Raw genomic sequence first — 12,698 nt, 5'->3', positions numbered from 1 at the left:
AGAGAGGAGAGAAAGACAGAGAGGAGGAAAGAAAGATAGACACCTGCAGACCTGCTTCACCGCCTGTGAAGTGACCCTGTGCAGGTAGGGAGCTGGGGGCTCGAACCAGGATCCTTAAGCTGGTCCTTGCACTTTGCGCCATGTGTGCTTAACCGGTTGCACTACCACCCGACCCTCTCCCGCTCCCCCTTTCTATGGAAGAGGGCCTTCTCTGTTTCTCATAGAGCTCAGCTGTTGCAGAAATGGGGGAGGGAGAATACACCACAGCCACTCTTCCCGTGTTGTGGGGGCTGTGGTCTAGCCTAGGAGATTTATGTGGCAAAGCCAGCACCCTCCCAGTAAGCTATTTTGCCAGATTATTATTTTACTTTACTTTACTTTACTTTACTTTACTTTACTTTACTTTACTTTACTTTACTTTACTTTATTTTATTTTATTTTATTTTATTTTATTTTTAACAAAGCACTGCTCAGCTCTGGCCTGTAGTGGTATAGGGTTTGAATCTAGTATTTTGGAACCTCAGGCATGAGAGTTTCTTTACATAACCACTATGTTATCTTCTCCTGCCCTTCATATTATTCTTTCAAAAATTTTTTTAAATTTTTTTATATTTATTTATTTTCCCTTTTGTTGTCCTTGTTGTTTTTCATTGTTGTTATAGTTATTATTGTTGTTGTTATTGGTGTCATCGTTGTTAGATAGGACAGAGAGAAATGGAGAGAGGAGGGGAAGACAGGGGGAGAGAAAGATAGACACCTGCAGACCTGCTTCACCGCCTGTAAAGTGACACCCCTGCAGGTGGGGAGCCGGGGGCTCGAACTGGGATCCTTATTCTGGTCCTTGTGCACTACTGCCCAACTCCCTCTTTTTAAAAATTTTTATTTACTTATCTATTTTATTATTGGATAGAGAGAAATTGAGGAGGGGAGATAGAGAGACAGAGAGTGACCCGGGAGGTGGCTTAGTGGATGAAGCATTGGACTCTCAAGCATGAGAGCAGCGCATGTACCAGAGTGATATCTGGTTCTTTCTTTCTCTCCTCCTTTAAGAGAGAGATTTTCAGCCCTACTTCACCACTCATGAAGTTTTCCCCTTACAGGTGGGGACCAGGGACTTAAATCTGGGTCCTTGCACACTATGATGTGTGTGCTTAACCAGGTGCATCACTGCCTGGTCCCCCCATTACTTAATTTAATTTAACTTTTTATTTTTCCCTCCAGTGTTATCACTGGGGCTCGGTGCCTGCACTACAAATCAATGGCTCCTGCAGTCATTTTTCTTCCCATTCTCCTCCTCCTCCTCCTTCTTTGGATAGGACAGAGAGAACCCAGTAGAGGAGGGAAGATAGAGAGGGAGAAAGACAGACACCAACAGACCAGTTCACTGCTTGTGAAGCATCCTCCCTGCAGGTGGGGATCTGGGGGCTTGAACTAGAGTGTCCTTTTGTTTCACATTACGTGCACTTAATCTGATGTGGCACTGCCTGCCCCCCTAATTATTCTTTAATAATAATAATAATAATAATATAATAATAATATAATAATAGCATCTGGGGAAATAGCTCAACTGGTAGAGCATCAAACTTGCATGTTCAACTGCTGGCACCAAATGGACCAGAGTGTGTTCTACAGTGTGTGTGTGTGTGTGAGAGTGAGAGAGAGAGAGAGAGAGAGAGGATCAGTAGCTAAAATAAAGGGCCAGGGAATAGCATAGCACAAGTGACATTTTTGCTTGAGGCAACAAAGTTTCCAGGTTCAATCCCTGGAACCACCATAAGCCAGAGCTGAGCAGTTCTCTGGTGAAAATAAATTTAAAAAGGTTACTGAGTTTTGTCTGTCTGTATGTATGTTAGGGTGCCCTGAGTCCAGCAGTCCATCTCCAGCCAGCTGCTTCTCTGAGCTGCTAGGCTGCACCCTCAGCAAAGAAAGGAAGCTTCTTTCCAACCTCTGCAGGCCCTGTTAGTTGGTCTCTGATAAGTGGCCTAGGAGCTCTGGCTTCTCTTATTTGTATCCAAACAGGGTTCCCTACAAGTCCCTTTACAATAGGAGCCACTGAGAGGCCACTAACCAGCTTGGACCTTCATCCCCAGATTTAGCAGAAGCTGTTTCCTTCCAGCCTTCCCACCTTTGTTCACTAAGTGGAACAAGAAAACGTTCACTGGAACACTTACTTCATAGACCAGGAACAGATGGCAAGAGGAAAACTAATTTACCAAAGATACACAATTTGTGGACAGTAGAGCCAAAACTTAAAGCCAGGGCTTCTAACTTTGAACCTGGGTCTCTAGATTCATTGAATCTTAGGTGGTGGTGGGGGTAGCAGAGTGGGAGGAGCACAGAACTTGCCTATGTGGGACCCTGGATACAATCCCGACACCACACGTGCTGGGGCAGTGCTCCCATGAAATTTTAAAAAATTAAAAATTTTAAATTCTATTTATTTATTTGTTGGGATAGTCTGAGGGTGCTTCTTCCTGAGCAAGTGCTCTCTGGGTTGGAGAGAACTCGACAGGAGCCAACCTAGGCCGCTGTGTGGGGCTAGCGTCACAAGAGAGAGACTCTGGGACTCACGGAGCAGGAAGGCAACTCAATGTTTAATCAGAAGAGCATCTGTATTTATACTGGCCAAGAAGGAAATAGTAGGGTGGAAAACAGGATGTGATGTAGAGAGGGTGGAGCTACAAGAGAGTGCAAACGAGTGGTGGAAAACAGTGTGACTGGGAGAGGGGGCGGAGCAAAGAGAGAGTGCGAACCAGTGGGGATTAAACCAATGCCCTGTAGGCAGGGCAGTTCTCAGGTAAAACAGTGATTATGTAAATAGACCACAGCTCTAAGCAGGGGGGAGCTGGTGCACTGCCCAACATTTATTTGTTTGTTTTCTATCACTATTATTTTAAAGTTTGATAGAAGATGAGAGATAGAAAGAGAGAGAAAGAGGGATACCTACAGCACTGCTCCGCCACTCCTGAAGCTGCTCCCTGCAGGGAGGGCGAGGAGACTTGAACCCCAGTCCTTGCATACATTGATGCTCTACCAATTACTCCACCACTCTGGCCATATATATACATATATTTTATTGTTCTGGGTCTTTTTTAAAGATTTTTTTTTTTTAGTATTTATTTATTTCCTTTTTGTTGCCCTTGTTGTTTTCATTGTTGCTGTAGTTATTATTGTTGTTGTCATTGTTGGATAGGACAGAGAGAAATGGGGAGAGGAGGGGAAGGCAGAGAGGGGGAGAGAAAGACAGACACCTGCAGACCTGCTTCACCACCTGTGAAGCGACTCCCCTGCAGGTGGGGAGCTGGGGGCTCGAACCAGGATCCTTATGCCAGTCCTTGTGCTTCACACCACATGGGCTTAAGCTGCTGCGCTACCGCCCGACTCCCCATTCTGTTTTTTTAATCAGAGCGCTACTCAGCTCTGGCTTATGGTGGTTACAGGAATTGAACCTAGGACCTTTGCTGCCTCAGGCATGAAAGTCTTACATAACCACTATGCTGTCTGCCAGGCTAAAGGCCTATAGCCTTATGTTTGGCCTTCTGTGGAACAGTCTATTCTCTGCCCTGGGGCCTGGGAGTGAGTAGGACTTACTTATCTGAGTCCTGTCCTATGACCCGAGACCTGACCGAATTTATGGTGCTTCCTGGCATTTGATGATGAAGACCAAACCCTGAAGGATCTGAACCTGGTTGGGATAGAAGAAAGAAATTTGTCCCTGGGTGGGGATAGATAGCAAATGGTTGTGCAAAGAGACTCTCATGCCTGAGTCTCTGAAGCCCCAGGTTCAATCCCCACACCACCATAAGCAGGGCTCAAGTTAAAAATAAGTAAGTAGGGAGTCAGGCAGTAGCACAGCAAATTAAGCACACGTGGCGCAAAGTGCAAGGACTGGCGTGAGGATCCTGGTTCGAGCCCCTGGCTCCCCACCTTCGGGGAGTCGCTTCACAGGCGGTGAAGCAGATCTGCAGGTGTCTGTCTTTCTCTCCCCCCTCTGTCTTCCCCTCCTCTCTCCATTTCTCTCTGTCCTATCCAACAACAATGACAATAATAACTACAACAATAAAACAAGGGCAACAAAAGGGAAAAATAAATATTAAAAAAAAGCCAAACAAGTTGTTGACTAATCATGAACCTAAAGGCTGGAATAGTGCAGATGAAGAGTTGGGGGTGGGGGGTCTCCGTTTTGTAGATAGCCAGTAGGCATATAGGCTCGAACCAGGATCTTTACACTGTGTCGGGCTAGCATGGGGGTGCCTCTTCCCAGGCTTGGACTCTCTGGGTTGAAGGGAACTCGACCAGAGCCAGCTTGGGCTGCTACTCACTCAGCAAAGCAAGGAAGATGACTCAGGAACCAAACACGTGGTGCAAGGCAATGGAATATCTTTATTTATCAGAAAGCCAAAGCTTTTAAAGGTCCAACCCAGAAGTGGCAAGTCGGAAATGGAAATGGCTAGGAAAGGGGCAGAGAAAAGCAAAGGGGGGCTGGGAAGATAGAAAATTCCTTAGCAACTGTTGTGAGAGTTTTAACTGGTGGGATTAATAATACCCTGGAGGCAGGGAGGGTCTTGAGGGTAGAAAGAAGATAGATCAAAGGAATGGAATGGGTGGGGATCTTTCAGGCAATACAATGCTTATGTAGATAGGCCATAGTATCAGGAATGCAGGGTGCTTTGTGAGCCCTGCCAAGTTCAACCACATCTGCACAATTTCCCGACAACACTGGTCCTTGTGCTTTGTGCCATGTGCACTTAACCCACTGTGCTACTGCCTGACTCCCCTTGTTTGGCTTTATATGTTAGCTCTCTTTTCAGCCACCAGGTTCCAGATGCTAGCATGATGCCAACCAGAATTCCCTGGACAGACAACCCCACCAATGTGTCCTGGAGCTCTGCTCTCACTAAGGAAAGAGAGAGGCAGGCTGGGAGTATGGATCGACCTGTCAACACCCACGTTCAGTGGGGAAGCAATTATAGAAGCCAGACCTTCCACCTTCTGCATCCCACAATGACCCTGGGTCCATGCTCCCAGAGGTTTAAAGAATAGGACAGCTATCAGGGGAGGGGATGGGATACAGAGTTCTGGTGGTGGGAATTGTGTGGAGTTGTACCCCTCTTATCCTATGGTTTTGTCAGTGTTTCCTTTTTATAAATAAAGTAAAAAATAATAATAATTAAAAATAAACAAATAAATAAAATATATTTAAAAAGAAGAAAAGAGGGGGGCCAGGTAGCACATCAGGTTAAGTGCAAGGACAAATTAACACCAGCTAGGTTAACAGGTAGGAAATTCAAAATTTAACAGCATATGCATGGGGAACTTACATGGCCTCCTCCTCCTCTTATCACTGGATTTCACCACTCCAGATCAATTCTCACACAGAAAAAGAGAGAAAGGCAAAAAGAAAGAAAGGCAAAAAGAAAGAAAGAAAGAAAGAAAGAAAGAAAGAAAGAAAGAAAGAAAGAAAGAAAGAAAGGGAAAGGAAGGAAGGAAGGAAGGAAGGAAGGAAGGAAGGAAGGAAGGAAGGGAGACTGAGGGAAAGACATCACCAAAGCTCCCTCCAGTGCAGTGGGGACCCAGTTCACACGTGGCGCGGCAGGCACTATGCATGTGAGCAGGGGCTGGGAGATGTCTTTCACTTGTGAGATCCTGGGTTCGATGCTCAGCACTGTAAGAAATGGCAGAGTAGTGCTCTGCTTTCACTCATTGTTTCTCAAAAACTAAAATAGGGGGCCGGGCAGTAGCACAGTGGGTTAAGCACATACGGCGCCAAGCACAAGGAGCACTGTAAGGATCCCAGTTCAAGCCCCCGGCTCCCCACCTGCAGGAGGTTGCTTCACAAGCAGTGAAGCAGGTCTGCAAGTGTCTATCTTTCTCTCCCGCTCTCTATCTCGCCCGCCTCCATTTCTCTCTGTCCTATACAACAACAGCAATGGCAACAACAACAATAACAACAGTGATAAACAAGGGCAACAAAAGGAAAAAAATAGCCTCCAGGAGCAGTGGATTCATGGTGCAGGCACTGAGCCCAGCAATAACTCTGGAGGCAAAAAACCAAACCAAACCAATAAACAAACAAAAAAACTAAAATAGAGAATGTGTGTGTGTGTGGGGGGGAAGATAGCAGAATGGTTATGCAAGTAGACTGTCATGCTTGAAGCTCCAAAGTCCCAGGTTCAATCCCCCACTCCACCATGAGCCAGAGCTGAGCAGTGCTCTGATAATAAACAAGCAAACAAAACAAAAATCAAATAAACGAGAGCAGACGTGGACATTCCTCCTGTGAAGGTAACTAGGGTGTCAAGGACAGACGGTGAGCTCACCAGTCTTCACTTTGAGACTCAAAGGAGGAGTTTCCCAGCTGGGTGTTACCGACTATATTCCTCTGGATCATCAAAGACAGAGGAGCAGTGAGTGTTGGAGGGCAAAGGACTGAGGCGGGACTGAAAGCTTCTCAGGTTCTAGGGCGTTCTCTGCACTTAGAACAAGCTACATTCCTAAGGAAGGGCAGCAGCCTCTCCGAAGCCCCTGTGACTCACTGACCCTTAGCCCCACATATCAAGGTGACACTTATTGGAAGGGACCAGTTCTGGGTGTGTGGAGGAAGGCCTTCTGGGGGGCCAGTCCCAGCATTCTGTGTTCTAGACTCATCCTGGCTTCCTGGGGAGAGGAGAGAAGCTGTCCTGCGGCCACATGGAGCACAGCGTCCTGGCCCGGGAGCCCCGCACAGACTCTTGTCTGTGCAGCCTGGAGCACTTCCTCTGGGAGGCCCTGGCGCCCTCCCTGCATGCCAGTGCACCTCCCAGGGAATTTGCATCGAGCCCCAGCAGAGGCTCAGGAGCTCAGCTGCCCAGCCATGGTCTGGCCGGCTGCTCCTGCGCTTCTTCTGTCCCTCGTCTTCCCCCTGGTGGGGCCGCCATGGGCCCGAGCTACCCAGCCTGTGAGTATGAGAGGTCCTAGGGGCCAGGGAGAGAGGACGGAGGTGGGGTGAAGGCCGGGCAATGGGAGTGGACTGGGGGCGAGAGACGCAGGGGAGCAAAACTGAGGCTGTGGAGCTGTGGGGGTTTTTTTTAAAAAAGATTTTATTTATTAATGAGAAAGATAAGAGAGAGAAAACACCAGACAGACATCACTCTGGTACATGTGCTGCCAAGGATTGAACTCAGGACCCCATGCTTGAGAGTCATTGCCTTACCCACTGAGCCATCTCCCCGCCCATGGCTGTGGGCTTCTTTACTCCCTCCCTCCTTTATTTATTTGTTTACTCATTTCTGGTGCCAGGGTTGAACCCAGGACCTCATACATGCAAAGCACATGCTCTACCACTGAGCCACCCTCATCCCCACTCCCAGAGCTGCTGCTTTGTTCCACGACCTCATATTTCACTGGCATTTCAGACTCAAGACTCGGCCTGGTCTCCAGGGGTGGGATATGGCTGACTTTACCTCTGTGGGGTCTTGTGAACCCCAAGGAGGCCTGGTGGCTGCACTCTGGATAAAGCTTGCAGTCATTGATTTATTTTAATATTTATTTAGTTGATAGAGAAAGAGAAATTGAAAGGAAGGGGAGATGATAGATAGATAGATAGATAGATAGATAGATAGATAGATAGATAGATAGATAGACCTGCTTCATCACTTCTGAAGCTTCTGCTCCACAGATGGAACCAACAGCTTTGACCTGGGTCTTTGTACATGGTGACATGTGTGCTCAACTGGGTGTGCCACTGTCTGGCCCCAGATACAAACAAAAATGAGGGCTGGGTTGGATGGCAGTGCACCCGGCAGAGCCCACATATTATTACCATGCACAAGGACAACAAGCTGTTAGTTCCAACAACAGCTGTTAGTTCCACCTGCAGAGGGGAGGCTTCAAGAGTGGTGAAGAAAGTCTGCAGGCCATTCTCTCTCTCTCTCTCTCTCTCTGTGAGTGTGTGTGTCTCTGTCTCTCTTACCAGAGCACTGCTCAGCTCCAGCTTATGGTGGTGTGGGGAGATCGAACCTGTGACTTTGGAGTCTCACGCATGGAAGTCTCTCTGCATAGCCATTAAGCTATCTACCCTCTATCCCTATCTTCTCTTCCCCTTCAATTTCTCTCTGTCTCTATCACAAGCATGGTTTAAAAATATAGATGTATTAGGAGTCGGGTGGTAGCGCAGTGGATCAAGCGCACGGGCACAAAATGCAAGGACCAGCTTAAAGATCCCAGTTCAAGCACCCAGCTCCCCACCTGCAAGGGATTCGCTTCACAGGCGGTGAAGCAGGTCTGCAGGTGTCTTTCTTTCTCACTCCCTCTCTGTCTTCCCCTCCTCTCTCCATTTCTCTCTGTCCTGTCCAACAACGATGACATCAACAACAACAACAATAATAACTACCACAATAAGACAACAAGGGCAACAAAAGGGATAATCAATCAATAAATATTATATATATATATATATAATATTTATTTACTTATTCAGAGAGAGAGAGAAGCAGAGCACTACTATGGCACAAACACAATGCCAGGGATCAAACTCAGGGCCTCATGCTAGTCACTGTGCTACTTCCTGGGTCACAAGCTTGCAATTTAAAGAAGAAAAGCAAATCTTTCCAGACATGGGAAACACTGAACACTGGCTGAGAGGACAGAAAGGAGCCTAAGGACAGACAGCTGGGTCCAGATTAGTATTTTAGTTATCTGTGCTTGTTGCAAAGGACAGGGACTTGAGCACCACCCTGCTACTTTCCTTTAAAGATTTTATTTATTAATGAGAGAGGTAGGAGGAGAGAGAGAAAGAACTGGACATCACTCTGGTCTATGCACTGCCGGGGATCAAACTTGGGACCTCACACTTGAGAGTCCAACACTTTCTCCTCTGTGCCACCTCCCAGACTGCCTGCCCGGAGGCACTTGAGTTGGAGCCCGGGGCCCCTTCAGGCCCCTAGCCCAGTGCTTGGTGACACCTGCTCTCTCCCCACTTCTGTCTCCAGCTGCTGCTCCATAAGCTTCATCTCTCAGCATCCGGTTTCAGGCTGGAGAGAAGCAGCAGGCAAGGAGAGGATTTGTAAGAGCCAGAGACTAAGAGAACTCGCTGCCTTCTGGGCCCCCAGGGCTGCCCTAGCACCCACCACCACCACCACCACCACCACCACCACACACCACCACCACCCCTGCCAGAACTCTTGCAGTTTCTATGAGCCTAGAGGCCCAGGAGAGAGACACGCAAGAAGGAATTAAGCAAAGCATGTTGACCATTGGGTGTGCCGGGTTCCTGGATTCGGGGGAGTTGTCCCGTGGCAGAATCCCTGCCCCCTCCTGGCAGAGTCTGCTTTCCATGATGGATGCCCCCTTGATTGTGCCCCCGGACTCCAGGCAAGAAGCCAGAGCTTCAGGTCACATGAGCCAGCTTCCCTGCAGCTTCTTGGGGAAGGTGTTAGGCGATGGAGGGACTTGGGACCCAAGGTCTTTCAACTGCTCTGTTCTAGGGCCAGAGTCAGACCGATGGGCCTTCTGGGCAGCAGCCGGCCCCAGCGAGTGCAGCAGGTGGTGAGTGACCGGGCTGGGCAGGAGGAGCAGAGGGAGCAGGGGTTCAGGCAGAGAGGGAGGGCTGGACCTGGCGCCGGCCGCAGGTCTGCCAACGCCCCAGATTTTTGTTGACCTGAGCTTGTCAGGAGGCTGAGTCTGAGCCCACCACTGGGCAGTGAGGCCGGTCACTGTCCTGGGCTGAGGCGGACAATGGGCAGCAAGGCATGGGAGACAGGCAGGGCTCTCTGCTCCAGCCGTTTCCTGTGCCCCCAGAGCCTGGCCTGGCCTCCTTCTACGCTCGGCTGGACTTGACAGAGGAGGCCTGGCTGTCTGCACTCTCCATCCCATTGGCTCTGCCCCCTGCTTCCACTTCTTCCCCAAGAGCTCTCACTGGCCTCCACCTCACGACAGGTAGGGGACTTGCACCCAGCCCCGCAGTTAGCTGGGGAGAAGGAAGATGGGGCCCAGCCTTCCCTCCCTGGAGGGTGAGCACTGCCCAGCCCCATCATAAGCTCCCTGCACACCAGCTTGCACTGCTGCCTCAGCCCCTGGAGGCTTCTAGGTGCTGGTGGGGGATCCAAGGGTCTTCTCTGCCCCCTGCGGTGACCTCGATGGATGACTGAGGCAGAAGGGCTGTAGCTTTGAGAAGGTTCTGGGTTCCCAGCCCTAGCACCCTCAAGCAACAGACGGTGGTTGGTGCTATCTGCCCAGCTTCCTCAGACAGCTAGCCGACTCCTTTTTCTTTTCCTCTTTCTTCCTTTATTGTTTTGTAGGTGGAGCCTTGTTCATGCATAATTTTTTCTTTTTTTTAATGTTTTAAAAAAATATTGATTTATTTATCCCATTTGTTGTCCATCGTTGTTGGATAGGACAGAGAGAAATGGAGAGAGGAGGGGAAGACAGAGGGGGAGAGAAAGACAGACACCTGCAGACCTGCTTCACCGCCTGTGAGGCGACTCCCCTGCAGGTGGGGAGCCGGTCCTTGCGCTTTGCACCACCTGCGCTTAAGCTGCTGCGCTACCACCCAACTCCCGCATGATGCTTTTTCTTACCTCTCTTTTTCATTCAGATAGGTCAAGAGAAAGAGGTAGAGGTAGATAGTGCTAGAGAAAGAGAGAGAGAGGGAGAGAGAGAGAGAGAGAACTTCCTTTGGTGCTGTAACACTTCCCATATAGTGTCAGGGTTTAAACCTGGGTCTTGTACATGGCAAGGCACCTGCTCTTCCCAGTGACCTCTGTGGGATTCCTCCCCCACACACCCTTTTTCCCTCTCCCTCCTCCTCCCCTCCCCCCTTTTCCTGCCTCCTTCTCTCTCTCTTCCTCTCTCTCTCTCTCTACGGTTTAATTATTTAGTTATCTGTCAGGGAGGGGTCCAGAGTGAGAGGAGGAGAACAACAGAGAATCTAGCCTCAGTTCTGGAGATAGAACTTGGAACTTGGGAGTCAGGCTGTAGCACAGTGGGTTAAGTGCACGTGGCACGAAGTGCAACAATGGCAGAAGGATCCCGGTTTGAACCCCTGGCTCCCCACCTGCAGGGGAGTCGCTTCACAGGCGGTGAAGCAGGTCTGCAGGTGTCTGTCTTTCTCTCCCCCTCTGTCTTCCCCTCCTCTCTCCATCTCTCTCTGTCCTATATAACAATGATGACATCAATAACAACAATAATAACTACAACAATAAAAAAACAAGGGCAACAAAGGGAAGAAAAAATTTTTTTCTCAAAGCACTTATTTATTTATTCCCTTTTGTTGCCCTTGTTGTTTTTATTGTTGTAGTTATTATTGTTATTGATGTCACTGTTGTTGGGTAGGACAGAGAGAAACGGAGAGAGGAGGGGAAGACAGAGGGGGAGAGAAAAAAACACCTACAGATCTGCTTCACCGCCTGTGAAGCGACTCCCCTGCAGGTGGGGAGCCGGGGGCTCAAACCAGGATCCTTAACACCGGTCCTTGTGCTATGTGCCACCTGTGCTTAACCCGCTGGGCCCCAGCGGTAGTTTTTAAAAATTAAAAAAAAAAAAAAAAAAAGAACTTGGAACGGTTGCTGAGCGTCCAATCCTTTATCCACAGCGCCACCTGCTGGGCTTCTCTGGTCCTTATTTTTCCCTTATAGTGACAGGGAAAGAGAAAGACCTGCTGGTACTATTTCATCACTTGTGAAGCTTCCCTCCTGCAGGTGGGGAGCAGGGCCTTGAACCCAGGTCCCTGTGCATGGTAACGTGTGTTCACCATTGCTCAGCCCCACTGTTCCTCTTTTTAATCAGTGAGCCAGAGCACCTCTTCAATAAACATGGCACTAGGGCTTGGCTCAGCCTCCAGGCTTGCAAGTCCTGCAGTACCCCCCCCCCCAGCGGAGTCGTCTCCCCAGCCCCCCGGCTTTACCTCCCCTCCCATCCCAGAGTGTCGTTCCAGCTGGGGCGGCGGTGCCCAGTGTGCCTGCCTGCCCGGGTTCCAGTGGAACACCAGCGTCTGCTCACGCCACCAGCCTTGCCCAGAGCCCCGAGAGCCCCGGCCGTGTGGCTGCCTCACTGTTGGAACTCCCGAGCCTGGGTACTGCCAGCCACTGCCACCTGGTGAGGACAGCTGGGAGGGGACTGAGGCATCTGGGCACAGCCTGGGGGTCACATCGGTCCCACAAGGGGACTGAGTGTGAGGCCCACAGTGCTCTGTAGACATAGGGCAGGAAAGAAAGTTCCCTCCTGGGTGTGTGTGGTGGTGGTGGTGGTGGGGAATCAGGAGCCAAAAAGGTGCCCTGCGGGGGGGGCGGACAGCAACAGGAGCAAGGGCTGCTGGGTAGCAGCACCATAGATGAGTGGCTGCTCCAGCTGCCCCACCCCCCACACACAGTGCCCGCCACCCTGAGCTTCAGCTCCCAGCTGCAGAGCCCGGGCAGCACGCTGACACTCACCCTCCTCTCAAGCCATGAGACCACCCACCTGGACTGGTTCCTGCGTCGCGTGGGGAGGCCCAGGCCCGTCCACCTTCACCCCGGCACTCAAGTGTCCCTGTCCTCGGGCCACGGCCAGGCCGTCCTTAGCATCACCAACATCTCCCACAACTGGGCAGGTAGCCAGCCCGCTCCTCCTCCCTGCGCTCCCTCCTCGCGCCCACTCTCCATCTTCCCATTCTATTCTCTTTTTTTTCCTATCTCGCCACATATTTTTTAAATTTTTTATTATCTTTATCTATTGGATACAGT

At 49.8% G+C, this 12,698-nt stretch overlaps 1 protein-coding gene across 1 annotated transcript in view; it reads left to right on the top strand.

Moving 5' to 3' along the window:
• ADGRF3 (adhesion G protein-coupled receptor F3) overlaps window positions 1–12,698 on the top strand; it is a 40,584-nt gene that overhangs the window by 19,111 nt on the left and 8,775 nt on the right. Inside the window, exons 2-5 of the mRNA XM_060188415.1 lie at window positions 6,643–6,790; window positions 9,778–9,915; window positions 11,899–12,072; window positions 12,347–12,565. Coding sequence (XP_060044398.1) covers window positions 6,643–6,790; window positions 9,778–9,915; window positions 11,899–12,072; window positions 12,347–12,565 — 679 coding nt within the window. The remainder of the gene's footprint in view (window positions 1–6,642; window positions 6,791–9,777; window positions 9,916–11,898; window positions 12,073–12,346; window positions 12,566–12,698) is intronic.

The sequence above is a fragment of the Erinaceus europaeus genome, chromosome 3 (genome assembly GCF_950295315.1).
Source record: "Erinaceus europaeus chromosome 3, mEriEur2.1, whole genome shotgun sequence".
NCBI lineage: Eukaryota > Metazoa > Chordata > Mammalia > Eulipotyphla > Erinaceidae > Erinaceus > Erinaceus europaeus.
The sequence above is the reverse complement of the archived record's forward strand: the minus strand, read 5'-3'. Positions and strand labels throughout refer to the sequence as shown.